The sequence below is a fragment of the Nuphar pumila genome, chromosome 15 (genome assembly GCF_984573655.1).
Source record: "Nuphar pumila chromosome 15, dmNupPumi1.hap1.1, whole genome shotgun sequence".
In the NCBI taxonomy this organism is placed as follows: Eukaryota; Viridiplantae; Streptophyta; class Magnoliopsida; order Nymphaeales; family Nymphaeaceae; genus Nuphar; species Nuphar pumila.
In genome coordinates, this window is record NC_143263.1 from 7,399,945 (window position 1) to 7,427,663 (window position 27,719).

The 27,719-nt window shown below is 38.2% G+C and overlaps 1 protein-coding gene and 1 pseudogene across 2 annotated transcripts in view; both read right to left on the reverse strand.

Annotated features, from left to right (window-relative positions):
* Positions 1-297: 297 nt before the first annotated feature.
* On the reverse strand, positions 298-675 carry LOC149814337 (short-chain dehydrogenase/reductase 1 pseudogene; annotated as a pseudogene).
* A 3,362-nt stretch (positions 676-4,037) lies between these two features.
* HEME1 (Uroporphyrinogen decarboxylase) overlaps positions 4,038-27,719 on the reverse strand; it is a 39,302-nt gene continuing 15,620 nt past the window's right edge. For both annotated transcript variants that reach the window (XM_089989270.1, XM_089989269.1), the window contains exons 4-6: positions 11,026-11,310; positions 9,382-9,617; positions 4,038-4,668 (exon numbers count right to left, since the gene is read on the reverse strand). In XM_089989270.1, coding sequence (XP_089845396.1) covers positions 4,500-4,668; positions 9,382-9,617; positions 11,026-11,310 — 690 coding nt within the window. In that variant the 3' untranslated portion in view covers positions 4,038-4,499. The remainder of the gene's footprint in view (positions 4,669-9,381; positions 9,618-11,025; positions 11,311-27,719) is intronic.

The window sequence follows — 27,719 nt, forward strand, 5'->3', positions numbered from 1 at the left end:
GGTCTCATTTAACTCATGTTGATTAACAGACAGTGGCTTTTCAGATGGGCATCGTTTGGCTCTGTGGGTCTGTCTACTTTCTATGGAGGAGACAAAATACTAAACAGAAAAGATAAAAGTATGAGAAGAACTCAGAAGCACCCATCTTTATTTGTTATTACATATCTTATTGCAGAAAGAAAACCACTAGTCTGGTGTACTTAGGAGCAATATGTTCCACCACGGTTTACATAACAGTCTGTTGAGATCAGATGAGAGAAAAGCATATTGTTTTGCATTCATTACTAACATAGGGATTCAAGCGGATAGAAATTTGGTGATCGTCACTTGCTGGCCATCAAATGGATAGTCCTCACCTTCGAGGAAGTTGTGTCCCGAAGGACCACCGGTAGGGAAGAGAGCAACACGCACCACATTCTCAGCTCCTTGAGTGGCAGATATATCACCAGAGCCAAACACCATGTCAGTCTTCACATACCCAGGATGCACACTGTTCACGCATGCTTTACCCTCCAATTCACTCGCCAACAACCTCGTGTACGCGTTCAAGGCAGCCTTGGAAATGCAGTAAGAAGGAAACTTGAGGGGCCACTTCTTTAGGTCCTTCCTAGACTTCAGATCCTCCAAGAACAGGTCTAACACCCCATCGATCTTTTGCTCTGTCAAGCTCGACATCTCTGACAATTGCTTCTTCAAATATTCATCTCTTACAAACTGAAAACAAGCATTTTAGTGTTGGGACCCTTCATGCATCAAGTGGGCTTATTTGTTTAGCATGTCATTAGTGAAAAGAATTAAGATCATAAAGGTTAATTGGTCATTGATGGTGTGCCTTGCCGATCTTAGATAGCATGGAATGGATGGTATGAGCATAATTGTACGTTGATGGAGCAATCTAAACTCTTAAGTTGAAAACTAGATGTGTAGATGTTGCGAGCTACAAATAAGAATACGTCAACTGCATAAAATCTCTCAAAGATGACAAGTTGTGAATCCCATATATAGTCATAAATATTGGTATTGGCTATATCTTGGTGAGGAAAACTCTTAGGATATTATTGTTTTCTCGATAAAAAATTTAAAAAAGATGAAAAATATAAAAAAATACGTGTTAAGCAAATAAGCAATAAAACATGAATATAAATATAAATAAGGAAAAAAGCATGTTAAGCAATAAAGATAAAACATATATAAATATAAATTTCCAAGATTTTTTTTTATATTATCTTGATACTAGACCAAGGACGTTACATGGTCAAGTTGTCATGTTTTTTATTTGTTCCAAAAACATGTCTATAATAGGACTTCCAGGATTCCAACCATATGTGATACATGAACCAAATGTCAATTGGACATACCAACTAGGGCCAACGTGATCGGGTTTCATACTTTGAACATCTAGAAGAAATACTAGAGTATGGGTTGTAGAGACTTACACTTAGCAATCCCAAGCTAGAAGAGACGTTGACTATTCTGGGCTTGTGAGGAGAAGGTCGAAGGAGAGGCAGTAAGGCCTTGGTCAGCCATTTGGTTCCGTAGTAGTTGGTGCCAATGCACTCCCTTGCTAATTCATATTTCTCTGAGATCCCATCTGTACAGGTAAAGTCCACCTGCACCAACCAAGTTTTAACACTCTTTGTCACCAGCAAGAGTTTTTTCTTTCTTCCCTTGAGAATGAGTTATTTCCTAATAAACATATATAAACTAGCGGAAGAAAATTAGTGTCGCAAGAATGGTAAACATATTTTGATGCCGTGAATAAACAAAAATTACCTGGAGCTAACGGGAGTGTCACAAGCTGTAGGCACTGTTGAGCACACAGGTGAAAGAGGGCACTCGGTGTTTTGCACCAATGTGTATGCATAGTTTGGGTGCAGACATATGTTGTGTGCTGGGTGTTGCGAGGCAGCATCATTGGTAGAACCAGTCATGAGTGTGATAACAGGTACTCGACATTTAGGCAGACAATGGGCGTATTTGGTAGGAGATGTGTATGCAGTGTCCAGTGTTGAGAGGGTTGGAATGTGACAAGGGTAGTGTGAAACACCATTAAGTGAAAAATATATCGGGCGTAGTAGTAGCAGGTGGTATGTGTTGCCATCGGTGACATGCAGTTGTAGCATGACATGCTATGGGCAACGATATCGACATTGATACGACAATGTGTGACATTGTTTTGCATTATATTGTATCTATTGACTAGATGATGCCTTTGAAGATGTGGATAAGTACTTCTCAACTTGGGATAAGAGTATCCCACACATAGTGTTTGATACACACAGGAGTGCGTGCAAGCTAGAGCTAATTCTCTCAGGGATTGCATTACACGATCCCAATCGTGCATGGTGGCATAGACCAGATAAGTGAGTGACTAGGGGTCGATGAGTAATTTGGGTAGCGTTGCTCATTATGACATATAGTTATCAACTGGCCACAAGGTTGGTGGCCATTAACAACCTTTCCAAGTCCTGACGTGTCTGAAGGTCTCCTAGGTGACACTTTCAGGAGATTGCATTGTTGCTTTGGTGGTGTGACATTGCAATTTCATTCGTTGTTGGTTTGGAGGGGTGCGAGTGTCGCCCCCTTCTCAAAACTTGAACGATAACTACTGTCGCACATTTATGAAGAATACTGTGGCATGATGCATAAGGTGGTGAGTGAAGTCGTGGCTTGGGCTAGGTCGTTGCACATGAGGTGGTGTGTAGGGATAAACATTCATCTAGGCAGCTACATATGGGATCATGTGCAATGTTAATTATCATTTTGGCAGTCACACATGGGTAATGTGCAGGGCCTAGGGCTACTAAGTTGGTCAGGTTGGGTATGCCTGGCATAGCACATGCTCACAAAGAATTAATCTGTGACAACTGGTAGCAGATCAGAATGATTCATGGTGATGTTGCTAATGATTGAGTAGCATGTTGTGCACTCTCATGTGGTCATGAGGCACATTAAGTCAAGTGGTAAAATAAAGACTATTTTTGGTTTAGATTTGGTTTCAAAATTGCTGGCTTAATAAGTTGTTGCTGATGGAAAAACACACTAGATGCCTGTGGTGTGTGTGAAGGGGTGCTTATGAAGTTTGCAACATGAGAATTTTATGATTGGTATCAGACTAGAAGTAAAAAGACCTATATCTTTGATCATGCTTGCAGAGGAGCATAAAGAAATACTTCGCTTTGGTGAACATGGAGCATGCGGTATTGCTCGCAATTCTCATTATGGATTCCGCTCTTGATTTATCTGGGATTTATCAGGATAAGATCAAGCATCCAGGCCCATGAATATGCGTTGTCAAGTCCTGTGGGCACATTGAAGAACTATTTAACCATGCCCAGTCTCAGCTTGATTAGCTGAAGAAACAAGCGAATGTGATCCATCAATCTTATACAACATGGTCCAAGCTCTTAGGGGGGCGCTTGTTTCATGCCCTCTTTCCTAAGAACAGTGAACAAACATCTCCAATGGAAATATGTGACAGGTCTCACGTAACAAATGCAAAAAAAAAAGAAACATCTTTCCTGTAAAAATGTGTTGCACACCATCCATCAGAAAGTACTTCCCCTCCTAGTCATCCCTTTAAGGGAAAGTAGCTCCGCTTGGGTAGGGATGCCCCATTAGAAGCACAAAAAGGATGGGAAGAAAAATAATTTCTTGACCAGGTACTTGTTTTTAAAATGAAGTCCCACTAGCTACCTTTTGACAACCTTTTCCGTTACCCACATTATACCCTGATTTTTGTACGTTCCTGTGGCCTGATAGAAACTTGAGTTAGGGCGTCATTCTAGGTCAACATATTACAATTCAAGAAAGCAAAACTAAAAGGATATCATCAAACCCCAATTGCATGGGCAATTTCAGAGAATGTTTATCAGCTTCATCGATTAGGGAGAGCATCAATCATAAAAATCCTCCTAAAGCAAAGATAAGAAACTTGGTTAAATGACTTCCTAAACCATCTTACAGTTTAAGAAATGCAATTTAAGATGATGTTTTGTGGACAACCCAAAAATAATGCAAGTGTCCTTGTGGACAAGTTTAATGGAAAAACTGCCTCTTAAATTGATGAGAAAGGACCCACCACACCTCAATCTATGATGAGTTCCAACATTGGAAGTCAGGAATTTGTAACAAGGATTAAGAGCCTTGTTCCCTTGTAGTTTGACCATGAATGCTCTCTCTCTCTCTCTCTCTCTCTCTCTCTCTCTCTCTCTCTCTCTCTCTCTCTCTTGCAGCATTTCCACGAGCAGAGTAGACAGAGATACAAGAACACAGTACAACAGAACTTCCATCATTGAGGCTGAAGGAGGATTTGAGCTCCTTCAAAGCCATAATGCCCTAAAACATCCACAGGAGCTAGCACAAAGTACATATTTCGAATCAGGCACAGATTTCTCAGCAAATATGCTCCCCTGGGAAATGAAGATTCTGAAAACCGAACATAGATCCATCAATCTTGATCATACCAGATGAAGCAATTCACGCATGAAATTCCAGCCTTAAGCAACTGGCTCAAACTCTTCCACGCCGCTATTTTCACGGAGATCATAGTATTTCAGGCCTTTCACCACATCAAAGAAATGTGCCACTGCCTCTTCTGGTGTCCCAACAAGCACACCATGTCCAAGATTAAGTATATGCCCACGAGGACCAGCACATCTCACAACCCTGTAATGAACTCATACCATCAGCAGAAGTGAAAAACAGTAATAAAAAATAGAGAATTAGCAGGCCATCAAGAATGACAGGATCAAAGCCACATGCCAAACCAAAATAATCCAGAAGCTCACTGGGATATCTGTTAGCCATAATGGATTTACAGTTACAAAACAAGCTGAATAGTTTTGTCTGCCATCATCTATATTGTAAGAATGTGATTGCACATACAAGTTTGGTTTTAAATGAATGAAACACTTCACAGGAAGGTGGTACATGTATGAACACCATAACTTGCCCAACATGTGTATCTATCACATGCTCAACCATGATAACAATGTGCACAAGGAATGTAGGTGTTGCATGCACCACTAAGCATTGAACAGAAAGAATAAAAAAAATGAAAGCAAGGACAGAAGAAGATTAAAAGGGAGAAAAAGAAAAGTAAACTGCTAGCTTCTATGAAGGCAAGGAAGAAAAATACGAGCAAAAGGAAAAAATGGCATATAGGTTCAAGTGGGGTGTTAGAAAAGTATGGCAAAGCAGAACATCTTGTTCACTGAAAAGCACATGCACCTAATATGACATAATGTTGTCAAGACATACAGATGATTGTGAAACATGACAGACCCTCCCTTTTTCCTTTTACACATTGCTGGAACTAATTTTAAAAATGTTATCATTCAGTATGATGTTCTTGTAGATTATGCATGCCTCATCTAATGAATATATCATGAAGTTTTTCTCCATGAAGGATGGGGAAACCACCCTCAGAATCAGAGACCTAGTCGTGCTGGCTAAGCCTGCGTAAAGTTGCTGTCCCGACAGTGTAAACCCGTGGGGCACCCCTTGCCCCCAGGGAGTCGCCAAGCTTCAGCTAAGCAAGGGCCTATGAGAATATATGCATTGATGATGAATACCCAAGTCAAATTAGAAAGAGACAAGGTAAAAGATGATTAACATGTTAGCAAATGAGAATAGAATGAAACCTGGAGAAACCTTTTTGTTCCACCAAAAAAAAATGAGGATATTATTTAATTGTCTATAGCAGGAACTACAAGTATAAAAATTCAGATATTTTGCCATTTTGAGCAACTATTTTTTCATGAATATTTGAAGGAAAGCATATATATTTTTGCATTAGCTTCTCATTTTCCTTTTTTTTCATTTTTTTTCTAGGATTTACCTACTAAAGAGTGTGCCAGAAAAAATCTGTAAAAAACTATATTTGTGAAATACCATTAAGTTAATACATCATTTTATGTTTTAGGACAAAACAGCTTTCAATGTTTACATTTGAGATCATTTCTTTGAATGGAAACATATATCAAAATGAAAGTTTCAGTTAAACAGTAACAAGAATGTCTTACCATAAATTACATGCAAAGACTTCCTTTCTGTAATTAGATATCACTAGAATGTCCGGATTGCCTGCCCAGAAGTTGGGCATGAATTTTTTTTGGTACTCATAAATAAGCAAATAAGTAAACAATCAATAAATTAGAGAGAGAGAGAGAGACTTTTTAATTTTAAGTTTAAAACAGTGCCTAGGGGGGGATGGGGGTTGATCCTGAGGACAGGGCTGTCCACGAGACACCCACTGTGTGGGGCCCACGCGCTGCCAGTGTGCCCACGCAAATGGTGTTGGAGGGCATCCTGCAGACAGCAAAACGCTGTCTCGAGGTGTTCCACCCCTTCCCACGGGACACCATGGATGGGACGCTCAGACAAAAAAACAGAAAAAAAAAGAGTTGAGTGGGGTATACTCCGACTCTCTCATCCCCCTCCTCTCTTCTCCGGTGACGAACACCATCCGGCAATACTCTCTTTCTCTCACCCTATTTCAGTCGAAGTTGGAGCAAACCCTAATCTGATTTTAGGGTTAGGGTTTGCTAAATCCGATTTTATTTTTAAGTATACTTAGATTTTAAGGGTATGCTTAGATTTTAGGGGTTTTGTATTTTAATCCCTATTTTTGCAATTTATTGAGTGAATGATGCTAAATTCTATTTTTTTTTAATTATGCTTTAGATTTTAGGGGTTTTGTATTTTAATCCCTATTTTTGCAATTTATTGAGTGAATGCATCCATTTTTGTTTAGTATGTTTTTAGATCTTAGGGATTTTGTATTTTAATCCCTATTTTTGTAATTTATTAAGTGAATGATGCTAAATTTGATTTTTTTTTTTAGGTATGCTTTAGATTTTAGGGATTTTGTATTTTAATCTCTAATTTTGCAATTTATTGAGTGAATGATGCCAAATCTGATTTTGTCAAGTATGCTTTAGATTTTAAGAATTTTGTATTTTAATCCCTATTTTTTCAATTTATTGAGTATATTTTAATCCCTATTTTTTCAATTTATTAAGTGAATGCATGCTAAATCCAATTTTTTTATGCTTAAAATCTAAGTCACACGGACTCGGCTAAAAGGTCGACGCACCTGTGTCGCCCGTAACCGACACGGGTGCGGCTTCGGACACGGGACAGACACGGTCAACCAAGTGTCAGACTCGGTCAACGCACCGGGCAAATGCCCCCTAATTGGACTCAACAACTCATTGTGCATGAAATTCACATATTTGCCATGTAAGCAGCACAACCATTTGTTGAAAAGATTTTGAAATGTTTACAGAAATTTAAAATTTCAGTCCAGAAACAAAAATGAAGGTGTCGTTTGAGAAGAGTTACAGAGAGAAAATCGATTGGCCGACACTACCCCTGCTTTTGCTTTTATATAATTTAGGATAGGATATGCTAAAAGTAATGTCGGCACCTTGAAAAGTCATAACCTATGTCACAGGGATTTGGCTAGTAGGGTGCCGCACCCCCGTCGACGCGACTCGACGCGGGTTCGGGTGCGGCACCGGGTGCGGTCAAACCGATCTTGGGTGCGTTGACCGCACCCAGGGTCATTTCGGTCCATTTTTTGGATTTTTTTTTGTAAAAAAAAAAATTTGCCCTACGAAATGGGTTACTTTTAGCACAACCATTTGTTGAAAAGATTTTGAAATGTTTACAGAAATTTAAAATTTCAGTCCAGAAACAAAAATGAAGGTGTCGTTTGAGAAGAGTTACAGAGAGAAAATCGATTGGCCGACACTACCCATGCTTTTGCTTTTATATAATTTAGGATAGGATATGCTAAAAGTAATGTCGGCACCTTGAAAAGTCATAACCTATGTCACAGGGATTCGGCTAGCAGGGTGCCGCACCCGCGTCGACGCGACTCGACGCGGGTTCGGGTGCAGGTGCGGTCAAACCGATCTTGGGTGCGTTGACTGCACCCAGGGTCATTTCGGTCCATTTTTTGGATTTTTTTTTTTCGTAAAAAAAAATTGCCCTACGAAATGGGTTGCGGAATTTAAAAAAAAAAATCTCCTGACAGTTGCTTGATGCTGCTCTTGTTTTATAAAGGGGCACTTGTGTCCACAACATCTCACGAGCTTTGTTGGCATCCCAGATTCCCATGCTATTCCTGCCTCCAAACAATTAATTCGCAGCGTTGGAAAACATACTGTTAACTTGGAAATGATGATCCATCTTCCTCAAAAATTAAAACCAAAATTCAAGAGCCTTTTGAAGTCTTTATCCTTCAAGGCTTCAACGATCCAGATCCTTCTTCGTCAAGGATTTTCTCTCTCCATAATAAATGATAATGATGGTGGTAGCCTTGGTGGCTATTAGTATTCACTTTTCTCCTGACGAGATGTCGTAGCCTTGTGTAGACCTCTCTTTTCCACATGTCAAATCCAATAAATTTCTTTTAGCTGTCATCTGTGTGCAACTGTATATCAAATGAAATTTGAAGAACCCTAGGCAGTGGCGTGGCAGTGGAGTCGTAGACCTCGTAAAGACTCTCTCCAACAAACCACATCAAACCTTTGCTAATATTTTTTTTCGTGAAGACCAGGGAATTTCAGACATGATTGAATCATGACAGTCAGCAGAACGCAGCAGGCTGGGTCGATAACTGGACCCCGACCCACGCCGTATATATATATATATATATATATATATATATATATATATATATATATATATATATATATATATATATATATATATATATATATATATTACATTTTTGCCCCTGCCACACCCCTGCACCTGGGTTTTTTGGATGTGCCGAATCCCCGCACCCGCACCCGCACCCATGTGACATAGGTCAGAACCATTTGTTGGTCTTTCATCGTGAACAATGCTACAGTAACTCACAAATATAGGTTTTTACATATTTTTTCTGGCACACTCTTCAGTAGGTAAATCCTAGAGGAAAAAAGAAAGAAAAACTGGAAGCAAATGAAAAATATATGTGCTTTCCTCCAAATAATCATGAAAAAACAGTTTCCCAAAATGGCAAAATATCTTAATATTTATACTTGTAGTTCCTGCTAAAGACAATTAAATAATATCCTCAGTTGTTTTCGGTGAAGCAAAAAGGTTTCTCCAGGTTTCAATGCATATATTCTCATTTGCTAACATGTTAAGCATCTTTTGCCTTGTCACTTTCTAATTTGACTTGGATACAAAGACAAGTTCAAAAATGGCCTGTGGTTTTATTTGGCAATGCATAAAAGGATGAATAGCAGGCTCCAGTTTTCCAATACCAAATTCATTTACCAGAATCTGATGACCATTCACTGAGGCTTAAACCATCTGGTTCCCAATAAAGCAGATCTAATGGGAAAAAGCAGTACTCAAAAATAGCTGCTGACTACTGACCTTTGAATTTCTTCAGTAATGGCTGGAAGAGTAGAAAAGAGAAAAGCGGGGTCAACATTTCCTTGAACACTAATTTCATTACCCAACCGTCTCCTTCCATCCGCCATGTCCACAGTCCAGTCAAGACCAATAACATCAACTCCAGTCTCTTTCATGCGCTCAAGAAGTCCACCATTACCATTGATGTAGAGGACCAATGGTATTCTTGGGCAACTTTTTCTTACTGAACTCACTATCTGCAGTGCAGCAACATGTGCTTTAGCCAAGGTAACAAGAGAAGTTGAAAAGGTATGAAGCAGCAGACCCTAGTCAAGATGTATGAAATTCATACAAGTTGACTCTGCCATGCACAAATGCATCGTTTATTTCTTTAACACTTAAAAACTTCCTGCCATTCATTTTTCCATTTTCTGAACTAGATTAGATTTTTATTTAACGATCCATGCTGCATACATGCACCAACGTAATTCATATGTAATAAACTACTGGAAATCAACCAAAAACATACCAATTTGCAGTTATTAAAACAAAAAGAGCAGAAGAAAGTTTGAACGGGTTTATAAATTTGATGGTGCAGAACATCAGGTCCCACTAAAAGATGGCAATAAGGAGGCAGAAAACTTGTGTGTGTGTGTGTAAGCACATAGTGACAAACCCTTTTTTTTGTTAAATATCGACAGCCAAAATCTCATGAGATTTTGTAATTTTTTATAAAATCTTCCGGTTCTTTCACTAAAAATGAAAAAAAGTGAATTAAAAAATTAACAAACTATTTTTTACAAAGGAAAAAAATATAACTTAAAATTTAAAAAACAAAAAATAATTTCAGCTGATATTTACTGGAAAAAATCCAGGTAATTTCTCGCAATTTTTTTCAAAATATCACCAACATTTGTTACACTGTGTGTGTGACTGTATGTATGTATGTATGTGCATAAAGAAGAGTTCTAAACTTTAACACGGGGAACCAAATGTGGTTAACAAAAAAAGCAGAAAAATGTCCATGTCTTATTCCACAACCACACCGCATGGAAAAAATGAGAAGGCACAGAAGACAAAGACTAGTATACACGTAATGTTTTTTCTTCTGCTTCACAAATATCTCAAACTCGTGCAAAACCACATGAAGCATGCAGAGGATAAAAGAAAAGTGACAACCTAGCTTGCCACAAAAATGCTACTCAATATGCAGCTCCATACATCCAACTTAAGTGAAAAAAAGCAATTCGATATAGAATTGTAGGTACAGTTGATTTAAAGCATTTGAAATCAGTGGGAGATCTGGCAAATTTTGTCATGGATAAAAAGTGTATTATTATAGTATTTATGTGAAATAATGGCAGCAGAAAATCTCATCTGAACAATTCAGAATCTCAGAACACGGACTTTATCAAACCTAAACCAATCATTTATAAGCTAATGTCTGGGTCTCTACAGGTGAATTTGTCATGCATGCAAACCAGTGGTTAAGACTGCAAATTTACAAGAACAAAACTCATCAGACTGTCAAAAACAGCACTACGACATTACATAGGAAGCTACTGTAAAAGATTGAGAGCATGGTTAGGACTTAGGACTAACAAAAGCATACAAAAGGAAATGAGTCTTCTGGTTGAGAATCAAGAAATAAATACAAGGATTCACCTCTTTGATATAAGGTTTTGACCAAGTTTCCCACATATTAGGTGTTAACTGCCCGGCCCAGGAATCAAATATTTGAACACATTGAGCACCAGACTTTACTTGGAAAACAATGTACTCAGCGATTGCCTGTGTCAGATGAGAGAGAAGAGCCCTCAAGACATGTGGAGCAGTATAACACAATCTTTTTATTGCTGTATACGTGCGGGTTGTACCCCCTTCAACAATATATGTTGCAATTGTCCATGGTGCTCCAACAAACCCCAGAACGGCTGCCTTACTCCCAACCTAGAAGAAAAGGAAGCTGAGATGAATAGAACAATTGGACAAATAAAAAGGACTCACAGTTATGATCAAGTGAATGGTTTCAACTTCTAATATGTATACAGAAAATTAGGGCTCAATGTGTATAAACAAAAAATAAAGCAATAAACCACATATTTTTCAAGGATCAAATTATTCCACAAAACCATAACAAATGCATCAAGGACAAAATCAGAGATGATGCAAAAATCAAACCTTAGCAACATGTATAGACCGATTTAATAGGACTGTAATGAAATACAATTGCCAATAACAATGTCACAAAGTGACCACAAAGAAGACGCAAGATGTCACTAATAGACAAAATACAATGGGCCACAAAGGGCAATCACCAAACACACAAAGTGAGAAGAGAACTAAAAATATAAGAAATAATACATTGAGAAATGCTTGAAAAAGCATTAAGAATGAAGGAGGTTTTGACCCCTATTTATACAACTCATGAGGACCAAGGGGAGCTCTCCAACAATCATGTTTATGATCGTTGGGGAGGGTCCCAACGACTCTAAGGGGGATGACTATTATGCCCTTAGCCAAATAAAAAAAAGAAAAAGAAGAAATAAAAATAAAGAAACCCAAAAATGTCCCTAGTGCACGTCTATTTACATATGAGCAAAAAAACTAAATTGCCCTTAGTGGGCGTTCCAAAAGGTATATATATATATATTTAACACCCTCCTCAAGCTTACGGTGAGATCACCGAGAGTTTGCTTAGGAGAAAGTAGAAACGGGAGAATGACAAAGCTTTGGTAAAAAAAATCTGCAAGCTGATACTATGAAGTGACATATAGCAGTTGAATGGTGCCACGCAAAAATTCATCCCAAACATAATGACAGTCCATCTCAATGTGCGTTGTTCGTTCATGGAAGGTGTGGTTGCTAGAAAGGTGTGGTTGCTAGCAATGTAGATGGTAATCTTATTGTTACAATACAGCTTAGAAGGAATAGAGATGATGACTCTCATATCTTTGTTTCTTATATTTCGTATCTATTTACATATTATCAAAAAAGACTAAAATGCCCCTAGTGGGCATTACAAAAGATATACATAACACACACACACACACACACACACACACACACACATATATATATATATGAAATATCCATACATTTTAACAGTAACTACTAGTATATTTGAAAATATTAAATGGTAACATCTGACTAGCCAAGCTAGTTACATTTTAAAAAAGAAACCAACAACAATAGCTAATACCAATAACTTTTAAAAGCACTACTGACTGGCATCATCCCACATGTACCTCCATAGGAAAAACAATGACATTGAAGTGTCCAATGCAGTGCAAATTCAAAGACAAACAAATTAAAGATTAATAAGAATATTGCTTCTATTCATGTTATCTTTTCCACTTTTCTTTCCCCGCACAAAAAGTCCCAGCCTACCAAACTCCAAGGAATGGGCTACCCAGCCCTACTATCACACATTCACTTACAAGAGTGTAGGGCATTTGAAACCCTAAAAGCTCAGCTCATTCCGTAGAATCAATGTGGTCTAGCCACTTCATTTAACTCGTACAAGGTTTCTGTTTGATGATTTTGTTATGCTTTCTTTATTTTGACCTTGCATAACTTGTCAGTTTGATTATGATTGATTTTTGCATTGCTCATTAATGACATTTTGTGCCTAATCTGCTTCAGAACTAAAAAATAACATAAAATTCCTACCACATGCATGTGGTTATTGTATTTCCAGAGGCATTATTGTCTAAATTAAAACCTGCTTTAGTTATACCTGTTGATCTTTTTTATTTTTTTCTAGGTATTTTGCGATGTGATACTTATACCTATCATGCCTGTGAACTCATTAATCAAATGAAAAAACATCCGCTTTGAGTCCTATGCTAATTTTGCTTTTATACTGACACAACAATCTTCTCACCTTTTTCTTTTTTTTTTTCAAATAGTCCCCATGAATTCCTTAATCCCCTTTGCATTCCTCTGGCAAATTTGTCCACGTCTGTGTTCACCTTAGAGCCCCTAAACTCCATTTCAAAAGGCCATCCTTGCAGACCTACATGATCTTATGGTTTACAAGTCTTGCCTCCCATTATATATCCTTTCATGTTCTTCCCTAAAGCTTCTTCCTTCTTGGCTTTCCTTTGAACAGATTCATGTAAGCACTCCACAAAATGTAATTTCCGCACCTACCAGTTGATTTTACTACTCAGGTTTCCTTCTCCACACTTTGTCCTATCCAAAGGTCTTGCCTCTGACTGGCTGCTTTTATTTCTCCTCCTTCAGTACTTCATTCATCTCTCTTCTCTTTTAGTAAGAGCATTCCTGTTTGCCTCTGTCCATTGTTTCTTTTCATGGAGTTGAATTTTACCTCATCCAACTATACCTGCCATTCCTCACAGATAGTAAACCTTTCTAAGGACAAATTTTTCAGATACACAAAAAACACATGGATACATGACACACAAAGAAATCCAAATTAAGACATCCATATAAGTATATATTGAGACTATATTTATCTTCAATAACTTATGAAAATGGTTTCAAATTAGGGGACGATGTCAATCACAAGATCTTAAAGCAATGAACCGATTATATAAATATATTTATATATGACAATGTCAATATTGATGATCATATGTGTTTATCACATACCATTTTTCATTCCATTTGCATCTTTGATTTGTCTACAATCCAGGACTTTCTCTAGCCAATATTGTAACTATCATAATTTCATGACTTAAAATCTCTGAAAGCTACCTCAGTTCCACCAAGAAGGCCAATCACACCAAAGGTGATCCAGAGCAACAATATGACTGCCTTCCAAGGTACTTTACACAGCTTTTCCATTTCCTCTCCTTTCCTTTATCATCCTGTTCATTACTTTCCCTCATACTTTCCCTTCTCTCTTGTTGTAGAAGCTAACATCACCACTTTCTCAATACCTTATGTCATTCTTTCACATCCCACTCATCTTTCTCACTCTTCTTGTCTGAAACACAGACATTTCTTGTTCATGACACAATGGTGCTTTTCAAACTGACTCCCAAAATCAGGAAAAGGGAGCCATCACGTCTAAACTTTAGTCCCTCCTTTACTCCTGAAAACAGGAAAAGAAGGGAACTGCCAAGTCTAAATTCTAAACCCCACCTTTTCAACCACCTCCAAAAAATCAAAGGGGCTTTCGCACAGGAAGGATCTAGAAGCTTCTTCCATTCACACACACAAATCAGCACATGTAAGACACTTCTAAGATTAGGATTCAGCTGAACAGAACCATTCTCGCCAATCACTTCTAAGAAGAAAAACACCATAAATAACACAAAACATTGATAGTCCCGCTGAAACTCCACTAGTTTCATGTACAATAATGAAAAAAATAAAACAAAAAACAAGTACCCCTGTTTGGATCACTTTATAAATTACTCCTTGCCATTTATACTTAGTTTAAAGAGCAAGTTTTGATGTTTGGATCTTTTGCTTTTATTTTTTCTAATGGCATTTTATAAATTTCACACTTTTTTTCAAAAAATAAGGGGAGACTTGCTTTTTTTTACAACAATTTATTTTCTTCCATTCCATTCCCATCATCCCCGTCATCCCCAATTCCCCATAACCACTAGGGATGGCAAAACCTGACACGACCCGCCAACCCGCCTCTTAGGCGGGTTCGGGTTGGGCTTAAGCCAACCCGTTTAATAAACGGGTCGACCCGCGTAACCCATTTATTAAACAGGTCGGGTTCGGGTTGGGGGTATGCCAACCCGGCTGACCCGTTTAATAAATGGGTTAGTCGGGTGGGTCAACCCGCCAACCCGACCTGCCAACCCGCCAACCCGACCTGCCAACCCGCCAACCTGACCTGCCAACCCGTCGACCCGCCAACCCGACCCGCCAACCTGAGAACCCGTTTACCCGACCCAACCCATTTATTAAATGGGTTGGCAGGTCGTGTCGGGTTACCCGTTTATTAAACGGGTCGGGTTCGTGTTTGCCACAGCCGACCCGTTTAATAAATGGGTCGGGTTCGGGTTGAGGTATGCTGACCCGCCAACCCGACACGATTGCCACCCCTAATAACCACCATCATTTCCCTACTGTTGACAACCAAAATTTTATGGGTTTCCAACCAACATGAATGTTGGCCCTGGCAAAAAAGAGTCACCTCGATGACTCGTTGGAAATGAGATGGTTTATTCACATGCCAAAGACTATGGATGTGAACTTGAAGTATTTTCGTTTACAAGGAGTAAAATACTTTGCGAAGGACATCGTTTGAGTACGGTTGACAATCAATTTCGGCCACGATATCATCAAAACATTTTCAAAAGTGGAGGGAGAGACCCTTCCATAAAACCCCACAAGAAGCTCAAGCATATTTCAAGATGTTTTTGACCAAAATGGGTTGTCCGCCATATTTAGCCTTCAAAACAACATTCTTCAAATATTTTCATCAAAATCTAGAGGTTTCAAGTTTTCCAACCAAGCAAAATCACTTCAATCCAACAACGAAATGAAAAGTTATAAGCAAAACAAGTTCATCTTTCAAAAAAAAATTGGAAAGTATTGTCCACTTCAAGTGCATTTTTGACCGATCAAATGGCCAAAGTTGACTTTTGGCTCTAAAAGAATTTTGTAAAGTATGTTAACTTTTCAACGCATCAAACCGTTCGTCGATACGGCTTACAATTTGGTTTTATGGACAAAATATCGGGAGGTGTTGGGCCAAGACACCATGTGTCAACAATACATATACTTGTCAACACATTCTGTCGGCAAGATACACTTTTGCCGACACAATGCATCAGCAAGATACACTTGTTGAAACACATGTATTGGCAAGACACCCCTTTGCCAAGGGGTGTGTGTTGGCAAGTATGTGCCTTTTATGAGCACGGGGGGAGAGGGTCCAAAGCTGATAAATAGGCCTCAATTCTCTCATTTCACTAAATCTCAACTCAAGCTTCTTTTCTTGAGTCTCTTTTGTCAGTTTCCTTGAGGTTTTAAGGGGATTTTGATCCCCCTGGGTTCTCAACCCCCCCCCCCCCCCCTCTCTCTCTCTCTCTCTCTCTCTCTCTCTCTCTCTCTCTCTCTCTCTCTCTCTCTTGCATTCTTGCCATCCTACTACCTCGAAGTGCCACCAAGGATCCAGGATTGAGTCAACCTTCACTTTCGGGGAGGGGGCTTCAAGGTAATCTCTAATTTCTTTTAAATTTTCATTAAATTTTCACTTGATTTCCTTGCTTTCTTGAAATTCTTTTTCCAAGAATTGGGTTTACTTAGGTTCTTTTTCCCAAGAAACCTTCTTTCTTGGAATCTTTATTCCAAGATCCATTCTCCTACATAGGAAAGCCTCTTTTCCCACTAGGCTATCATCATTAAAAGAGCTTGAGACACCGTCACTACATCGGATCATCCCGGGGAAGGGGCTAGGGTTTTCAAGAAACCTGAGTAAGTTCTCTCTCCAACTTTCTCATTTTCTTAGGATTTGCGCTTTATTTCTTGAATTTTCTTGAAAATCTTGATTGTTCATACATCTTCTCTAATTCAAACACACATATTCTTGTCTAGGGTCTTGCTTGGGTCAGTCCACCGTCAAAGCATACCTCATAGGTGTTCAAGAAGGCTTGGGAAACGACTTTCTTAGGTGAACATCTCAACCTTGATCGAGTTATACCCTGTCATTTGAGAGAAAACTGCTTGAAAACAAGATATGAAAACATATGCGGGTGGATTCTATTACTTGAAAACATATGCGGGTGGATTCTATTACTTGAAAACATATGCAAGTTTATAACAAATTTAAAAAAAAAAATCAAACTATTTTTAAATCTTATTGGTGAAATTTTCCATCAACATATCTTTTTTTTGCCAAAAAAGATTTGTTGATAGAAAAATTCGCCAACAAGGGTTTTTAAAGAATTTTAAAAAGATTTTGTAAAACTTGCCTCCATTTTCAAGGTGATAAGATCTGCTTGCCATAGTGACAAACGTTTTTATCGGCAATTTCTCGTTTTTCAAAAACTCGCGAGAAATTGAAAAGAAAATCATTAATCTCGCATTTTTTGGCAAAATCTCTACAATAAAAAATTTAATTAAAATATATAAAATATACTTTTTATAAGAAAATATTAATAAAATTTATTTAAAAATAAAAATACATGATTTTTTCGTAATAAATAGTCGTTTAAAACGTAAATATCGCGTTTAAATCACGGTATTTGTGTTTTTTTATAAATCGCGTGATATTTTGTAAATCTTGCAAGAAATTGCCGTTTTAAGCTTTCAGGCAATTTCTCGTGAGATTTTCATAAATCTTGCGATATTTGTCACACTGTTGCCTGCTCAGTACGAGATCAAGTTGTTCCCTCTCAAATAGTAGGGGATAACTTGATTAAGGTTGAGATCTTTTACCTGAGAGTCTTTTTTTGAGCTTTCTTGAAGTCCTTAATAACACCTGTGGGATAAGCTGGGATGGTTGTCCCACCCAAGCAAGATCCAAGATAAGAATGGTGTATATGTGTGTTAAGAAAACGAATATTCAATTAAAATTCTTAAAAAAATAAAAAATATAGAGAGAGAAAAGTAGAAAAAATAGAAAGAGGGAGAGAGATAACTTACTTAGGTTTCCTAATCAACCCTAGCTCATTCTTTGGCATGAATCCAACAGCATAACTGCATCCTGGACCCGATCTGATGTGAATCCGATAGAGTTTCTTGGCTCTAGTCAATGCAATTCTCATGGGAAAAGGAGCTTTCTCACAAGAAAATGGATTTTTGGAATAAAGATTCCAAGAAATATAGATTCTTGGGTAAAAAGATCCCAAGAAAGGTAGTTGGAAAAATATTCCAAGAAAGCAAGGAAAATGGTGTATTAGAATGGAAATGAAATTGAATTTAGAACACTTTTAGGAATTACCTCGAGGCTCACTCCCCGAATGTGAAGGTTGCATAGGTTGATCTTCAAAACGAACTTCGACGGAGCTTCGAGGTAGTAGGCTGACAAGAGAGAGAGAGAGAGAGAAGGAAGAAGTTTGGTAACCCAAGGGATCGGAAACCCACGAGAGAGAATGAAGAAAGGAAGCTTGAGTAGAGATGGAGTGGAATGTGAGAAATGGGGCCTACGTAGGGTTTGAAAAATCTCCTCTTGGCTCATTCCTGCTCTAAAATACGCAAAATGAGGCAAACTGGTAAAAATACACATGATCGTCGACACACATTTGTCAACAAGTATAGGTCTTGCCGACATATGTGTGTTTGCAACAAGGTATCTTGCTGAAATGTGTGTCAGCAAGCATATATCTCTTGTCGACACATGGTATTTTGGCTTGACACCACCCGATATTTTGGCGATAAAAACAAAACCATGAGTTGTATCGACAAATGATTTAATACTTTAATGTGTTGGAAAGCCAACATCCTCTTCTACAAAATCCTTTGAAAGTGAAAAGTCAAATTTGGTCATTTGGTGAATCAAAAATGCACTTGAAGTAGGCCCTACTTCATAAAACAAATTTCTCGAAAGATGAACTTGTTTCGCTTATAACTTTTTTATTCTGATGTTGAATCAAAATGATTTTTGTTTGGTTTAAAAGCTTGAAACTAAGTCACAGGGATTCGGTCAACCAGGTGCCACACCCGCGTCGACGCAACGTGGGTGCGGCACCTGGTGCGGTCTACCCGACCCTGGGTGCAGTACTGTCCAATGTTTGGACTTTAAAAAAATAATAATAATAAAGCCCGATAAAAAAGGGTTGAGAGGAGGATTAGGACAAAAAAAATTTGCCCTAATCCCGACCTCAATTGTGCGACGACCCAACCCCGACGCCGATGACGACCCGACCCCAACGCCGGCAACAACCAGTCTCCCTACCCCGACGCCCGCGACGACCTCGAGCGACACCGTCCAGTATGCATTCTCTCTCTCTCATTCTCTCCTTCAATCTCTTTCATTTAGATTGATGAAAAATCTATAATTTTAGGTGTTGAAAATTCTGGTTTTATTTATATGTTCACGTTGGGTTTTAAAGCAACGAGAATCAGATTTTTTTTTAGAGAGGTTCACGTTAGATTTTAGGAGAAAATCTGGTGTTATTTATAGATGTTCAAGTTGGGTTTTAAAGCAACGAGAATCGGATTTTTTTTACAGAGGTTTGAAAATAAGTCGTCCATGGATCCGGACCCGGACCCGTATGCATTCACGTATCCACACACAATGTTGTGTTATGTTGTAATATTAGTTGTTCATTAAAGGGTATTTCAGTACCCTAAATTTTGTAATCACTCACTAATATATATATATATATATATATATATATATATATTATTGAATAGAGCAGTCACGTTGAATAAGTCTCAGCCGTGACCTTCTGCAGCCCCTATTCTCTTCTCTGTCATCTTCTTTCCCCTGTGCAGGTAAGTCTGGAGCTTCTTCCTTCTAACATGGTATCAGAGCTGCCAGGTTAAAGTTGGGCCTGGAGTTGTCTTTCCAAAAGGAATGCCCAAAGAGATCAAATCCAAGTCGAGAAAACTGTGAGTTTTATTCCTGCGTATTCTTTGAATCAGCGTTTTTCTTGATCTAACTCTCAAATCCAGATCTGTGTCTCTCTTCAATCTGTTCTAAACCCAGATCTAACTCTCAATCTATTTCTTTTCTAAACCCAGATCAGTGTTTCTCGGAATCTGCGTTTTCTTGCCTTTTTCTTCAAATCAGTGTCTCTTTTAAATCCAAATTTGGATTTTCCAATCTCAGATTTTCTGTCTCTTAATCAGCGTTTTTCTTTCTTAATCTGTGTCTCTTTTACTTCAGCCGAGATCTCCTCATTCTTGCTTATTTCTAAAATCCCCTCCGAAAATCAAAAACATTTCTGCATATTAAAAAATATTGATTCTTACCTCCTTTCATCCGTCAATTATCCTTGTTTCATTTAAAGGAGATCATTGATAGAATCGCTTAATGCTGTGATCTGCTTTTATCTGGAATACCTTTGCTTTATATTCATCATTTTTATTATTCCAGATTACAGAGTTTCTTGGAGATATTTTGTATTTATTCAAGGAGGGATTTTATCAATTTGGAACCGATTCAGTGTAACCACGATCAGATCAGTCATGCTCGCCGGTCACATCAGAAGATAATTTTCCTGGTTTTAACTTCTGCAAAATATATATATATATATATTAAAAGTGACTGATTCTTCAATAGACTGAATCTGATCTAGAAATTTTTTCCTCCTCTTCAACATCGATTTCTTCTTGTGTTTTTTCTCAATGGATTCCCCCTTCTTACAAACAGGTCTTTCTTCTAACTTTCTTAGTCAACTCGTTTATGAGAAGTTAAGCAACACCAATTTCTTGACTTGGAAAAGACAGATTGTTCCTTTCATAAGGAGCCAAGATCTCTCTGGACATCTGGATTGATCAATTCCAACCCCTCCAGAATTTATTTCTCAGGAAAAGGAAGATGATAAAGGGGCAGCCTCTACTGTGCTTCTCAGAAATCCAGATTATGTTGCTTGGATGAAGAGAGACCAAGCATTGGTGGCATACATCACCTCAACACTGTCGCAAGAGGTTCTTATAGCCATTCCTGATGATTGTTCGGCCATAGAGTTGTGGGACAAGTTACTTCAGACATATTCGCAAATATCTGAGGCTAGAGTTCTGTTTCTTAAGCGAGAATTTCAGATGTTAAAGAAAGATTCCATGTCTATCATGGAATACTTGAATAAAATGAAGAGCATTACGAATCATCTAGCTATCGTGGGATGTGTGGTTAATGATAAAGATAAACTGATAAAGTACAACAGACTTTAAGCGGGTTGGGGCCAGATTATCATGTTCTGACAACGTCCTTATTGTGTCTTCCAGAGCTTCCAAAGTTCGAAGATCTACGTGCAAAATTACTGCAATATGAAATGAATTTGAAGGGTTTTTATGAAAAAAATTATGTGCACTCAGGGACTCAAGATATAGTGATATACTCGCTACAGGATTGATCTATGAAAAAGGAAGAGGAGGTAGTGCTCCTCGAGGCAGAGGTGGACAAGCAAGACATGGTTTTGGGGGTCGTGGTCTACTTCTGACACCTAATGTTCCTACCAATCAGCAAAGTCAAAGGCCCATTCCTACATGTTTTTTATGTAACAAAAGGGGGCATATTAAAGCAAATTGCTGGTTCAATCCCCAAAAATAAAGGAAAAACTTTGCAAACAGAGACTAAGAAAGACTCAGGAGTCTCAAAGGCTGGGGGAGAAGTAAAGGAGTTACTATTGGCAGCATTGGCAGGACTGAATATGAAACAGAATGATAAAGGCATTTGGTATGTTGACTCAGGGGCAGCAACCCACATTTCAGGTGATGTGGGTAAACTCCTAAATCGTATTCCTTATGTTAGTAAAAATAGTATAGTTACAGGAGATGGTTCTCACCACTCCATTTCACACATTGGAAATGCTATTATACCCATGTTTAAGTCTCCTCTTAAGCTTCCAAATGTTCTTCATGCACCAAATATTCAGAAAATTATTGTTTCCGTCTCAAAACTGGTTTATGATATTAATGCCTTAGTTGAATTTACTCATTCTATTTATGTCAAGGATCTTCACACGAGGGAGACATTCGCTGAGGGAAAGAGACTAGGCAACATGTACATTTTTCAAGAAGATCCCTCCACAGTTTATTCCATTTGTTCATCCTTGAAGCTTCATCAAAATCCTCCATTACTTTCTTCTGAGTGTGTGTTCGCCATTTCTGAACGTAATAAGCCAATTCTTTGGCATAGTCGATTGGTTGTCATTTCATTGAAAAACTTGTCTCAAATAATTTGATTCCTAAGTCTAGTATGGGTTCAGAAATAAATGAAATAAAATGTTCAAGTTGTCACTTATGTAAGAGTCGTGTTTTACCCTTCAATTCAATCAATAAAAGAGCTTCAAGACTTTTTGAAATCATATATTCTGATGTCTGGGGCCCTGCCCCAATTGCTTCTGATTCAGGTAGCAGATATTTTTTTTACAGCTATTCACGTTATACTTGTATATTCTTCATGAAGCATAAGACCGAAGTCTTTGGATTGTTCTGAAAGTTCTATTATTTCATCAAAAATCATTTCTCTGAAAAGATTCTACATTTTCAATGTGATGGAGGGGGAGAGTTTTCTTCTAGTGATTTTATTGATTTTCTCCAGCATAACGGAATAAGGAGAAGAGTGGCTTGCCCACATACACCTCAACAAAATGGGATAGCTGAAAGGAAACATCGACATACTGTTGAGAGTGCAATGAGCATGATGCATGATAGTAATCTCCCTATTACTTTATGGACAGAGGCTTTTCATTCTACAGTGCATGTGATAAATCGTCTGCCCATGACATTGTTAGAAAACAGATCGCCATACTTTACTCTTTTTGGTACTCATCCCGATTATCATGAATTACGTGCTTTTGGATCTGTTTGTTATGTGCATATTGACAGCTCGTTAAGACCAAGGTTTTAAAACCCGTGACTCGGGACTTGACTCGTTCTTTATTGACTCGTGACTCGGCAGGTCAACTCGGTGACTCGGACCGGGTTTTGTTAACTTTTGATTTTAAAAGAAAAACAATTTATAATTTGTCTCAAACCATGTTTTTCAGTAAACAAGAGATCCTTGGGTTGTGTTAAGGCATGTAATCACTGAAACTCGGAGAGAGATGTGACTCTTTCTTAGGTTGCTTTTGAACTGATAACAATTGGCATCAACTAAATTAGCTTGGCTTTTGCTTGTATTACTTCCTGGGTTTGTCATTTTCTAGTTAAACCATTCATAGAGACCAGTAGCATTGAAAAATGCATAGGCTGATCTCTGCCGGACTATCTCACAGGAATATTCCCAACTTACCAGTTACCCTTGTGTCATGCCCCCTTATACAGTATTCTTAATGAAAAATTGAACAATGGCATGCCATGTGTCCTTTTTGTTGTCCATGTGACCATATATAAATGTACATCCTTGACAAATGAACAAAGGTCATTAACTCTAGGATAGCCTGCTAAATAGCCTTCAAATTTCTTTTTTAGACAAAGGACTATGGAGTAAGTTGAAGAATAACTATGGTGTAAGTTGAAAAATATGAAATTAAGTGGCATGACAAAAAATCTCGAAAGAGATGCAGCATATAAAATCCTGGTTGTTCACTCCCAAACAGAGCTAAAACTCTTTTCCCTATGAACACTGGCTCCTAATGTTGTTTCTTATGAATTAGCGGGATATTTGTATTTTGATGGTTCTGTGCATTGTCAAGCAATCAAGAACTTATGTGAAGCTCTGTCGACATTTGTCTTATTGGTAGAAATTTATGGAAACGTTACGAATCCTCTCTTGAGTGACTTCTAGCTACTGGCTACCACAAGGCCAATTACCAGTTTCCAACATATATTTAGTTCCTTAATTTTATGCTTCTGATAATACATGATGAACATTACAATTGATTATGCTATGATAGTGATACCTAGTAGCTGTTACGAAGTTAACACACACACAGGGAAGATCCAAGAGCACACATACCACAAATCCAATGAGCACATCAGTCCACCAAATCAGCCAACACAAGGACCACTAAGGACACACTCACAAGAGACCCTAAGGGTCTGTCTGATTGCTTGTCCAAGATTGGACAGACCCTTAGAACATAACAGACAAAACATATGTTTTGTCTGTAACAACCGTACTTCATCTCATGTTTGTTTCAACTCAAATAAAAAATCAAATTTCAAACATCCCAGAACTCACCTGAGTTAGGCCGAGTCAGGCCCGAGTCTTGGCAAGCCGAGTTTGCCTTGCCGGGTTGACTCGTTGGAGGGCCGAGCCGAGTCAGCCGAGTCAACAAAGCCTTGAAGTGCAGATTTGTGGGGTATGCGGATGACTATAAGGGGTACAGGTGCTATGATCCTTCGAGCAGAAGCATCAAAGTGTCCAGAAACGTTATTTTTGATGAGATGAACTTTGATAATCAACCAGCTAACATCTCAAGTTTAGGATCCAATGTTGAGGTATATTATCCATAGTTAACTTATGAACTTTTTTCCAACATTAATGATGATTGTCCTCCAGACTGTAGTCAAAAGGAAATATGTGAGGAATCAGAAAATGCACCACAGCCAGAAGAAGTTGTTGTGCAACCCTTGGAAACAGGAAGGTACAAGGGCATCACTTACACCCGACGTGAAAAAGAACCTCCACTCGTCTTTGCTTCTTGTCCAGATCTTAATATAACTCTGCCTCCCTCATAGGAGTTGGTTGTCAGGAGGTCTACTCGGCATCGACATCTACTTGATAGATGGGTCAGCAACAAAAACTTTTCACTGGATTTTCAATTGTTTCTGACATCCATAAACAAAGAAGATGAACCACTCACCTTTTATCAAGATGTCAACTCCAAGAAGTGGATTGAAGCGATGAATGAAGAAATGGAAGTCTTACATGAATGTGAAACTTGGGAGATTATGCCTAGACCGTCCAACAAAAATGTGGTTGGATGGAAATGGGTGTATAAGATCAAATATAAACCAGATGGGAGTATTGAAAGGTATAAGGCTAGACTTGTTGCCAAAGGATTTACGCAAGAACAAGGGTAGGGTTTTAATGAAACTTTTAGTCCTGCAGTGAAAATGGGGACCATTTGGATTGTGTTAGGTCTAGCTATTGAGCATGGCTGGACATTAAGTCAGCTAGATGTTAAAAATGCTTTCCTACACGGAGATTTAAAGGAGGAAGTTTATATAGAGCAGCCCGCTGGATATGCAGAACAAGATGCTAATCAGTGCGTATGTAGATTAAAAAGAGCGATATATGGTTTGAAATAGGCATCTCGTTCTTGGTTCGAGAGTTTTTCCCTTGAGATACAAAGACACGGCTTCTCTAGGTCTCTTCTAGATCATTCATTATTCATTTACAAGAAGCAGAATGTGACCACACTCCTATTGATATATGTAGACGACATCATCATTACAGAAAACTGTGAAACTCATATTGAGGAAGTAAAGAAATTGTTGAATCAGAGATTTAAGATGAAGGATCTGGGAGATCTGCGATATTTCCTTGGGGTAGAAGTAGACAAGATATGTAATCTTCTTACTCTCACTCAACACAAGTATACAGTGGACATTCTCAGTAGAGCAGGTATGATGAATTGCAAACCCTTGGGAACTCCAAGTGTAATACATCAGAAACTGAGTTCTAAAGAAGGAGACCTATATGAAGGCCCTGCCAGATACCGCAGCATAGTAGGTATGTTACAATACCTAACTTTCACTCGACCTGATATAGTATATTCAGTCGATCAGGTGTCTCAATTTATGCATGAACCTCGTACGTCACACATGGAGGCAGTTAAGAGAATATTACGGTATTTAAAAGGCACTGTCGGTGATGGCTTGTGTACAGAAAGGGTGGGCTGGATCAGGGTGCACATGAGATCGTTGTTTATGTTGATGTTGATTGGGCAGGTGATCCAGATGAACGTCGATCAGTATCTGGTTATTGTGTTTTTCTTGGGTCAAACTTGGTTTTTTAGAGCAGTAGAAAGCAGAAAGTCATCGCTAGGTCAAGCACAGAAGCCGAATACAGATCAATGGTTGTCGCGATTGCGGAAGCTACATGGATAAGGCATCTCCTCACAGAAATAAGAGAATTGATTGCTCGATCACTCCTACTATGTGATAACCAAAGTGCTATCAATATGTCCTTCAATCCTATTTATCATAGTCGGGCAAAACACATTGAGATAGACCAACACTTTGTGAGGCAAAAGGTCGAAGAAAAGGAGATTGAACCCAATTTTGTCCGCACTGAAGACCAAGTTGCAGACATATTCACAAAAGGATTGACGAAGGACAGGTTTTGGATGTTAAAAGGCAAGTTGTTCATGATCCAAGACCATGTACAACTTGAGGAAGGGTGAAAAGAAGTCGTCCATGGATCCGGTCCCGAACACAGACCCATATGCATTCACGTATCCACACACAATGTTGTGTTATGTTGTAATATTAGTTGTTCATTAAAGGGTATTTCAGTACCCTAAATTTTGTAATCACTCACTAATATATATATATATATATATTATTGAATAGAGCAGTCACGTTGAGTAAGTCTCAGCCGTGACCTTCTGCAGCCCCTATTCACTTCTTTGTCATCTTCTTTCCCTTGTGCAGGTAAGTCTGGAGCTTCTTCCTTCTAACAAGGTTCACGTTGGATTTTAGGAAAAAATCTGGTTTTATTTATAGATGTTCAAGTTGGGTTCTAAAGTAACGAGAATCAGATTTTTTTTTACAGAGGTTCACGTTGGATTTTAGGGAAAAAATTGGTTTTATTTATAGATGTTCACGTTGGGTTTTAAAGCAACGAGAATCAGATTTTTTTTTTACAGAGGTTCATGTTGGATTTTACGAAAAAAAAACTGTTTGACAAATGCTCACGTTAGGGTTCAAATTAAAAAAAAAACTTTGTTTGATAGGGATTGGAATGGGTTTTAGGATTCATGGAAAAATTCTATATTCCCTATTTACCTATATGATGTTTGTTATTTTACTGTGCACATGTGCAATTTAATTGTTTCTCTTTATTGCACATGTATGCATTGCTCCTGCAAATCTAGATATACTGTGTGTTGGGATTTTCATGCATTTCAGTAGGTTGTTTGCTTCTTCTTCTTTCATTTTTTTTTGTTAGCTATGTATATTCTATGTGTAGAGGTTTTACATGCAGATTTTAGTGCCTATGTACATACCATTTTGGTAACACTTGTACATGAAGCTTTTAATGCCATGTACATGCAGTTTTTATTTAAGAACCCTTTCGGTTTCGGTATTTATTTATACGTACTACTACTATATTTTTTAGAACTTATTGTATTTTATTGACCTTGCACTCAATATTTTTAATCTTGATAGTGAGTGTGCATAATTGATTTTAATATAACATTTTTTTGTTTTAAGGACAAAAATGTTGGATAAAGAGAAAGGACTTAGGCCGCCCTCATCACTATATGTGAGTTCTGCTGCTAGTGTTGCTGGTAGTTGTAGAGGGAGTGTCGATTCAAGTTCTTTAGCTGCAACCTGTGATGACGGGGGGGGCACTATGGGCACATGTAGATAAACTTGCAAAAACTGGAGGAGGTGGTAGAAACAAGAGATTTTGATGCAAGCTCTGTGAAAGAGATTTTGTTGGGTCTTACCATGGTTGTCAGTCAAATTAGCTATTAAGGTTAAAAGAGAGTGTTATAGAAATCTAAGTAAGAGTCGTGATAATGAGAATTTGGAGAAGTATATGATAGCAAAGAAGGAAGCTAAAAAAGTTGTTCGAAACGCGAGGGCTAAGGTATATAAGGAGGTTTATGACAAGTTGGATATCAAAGAAG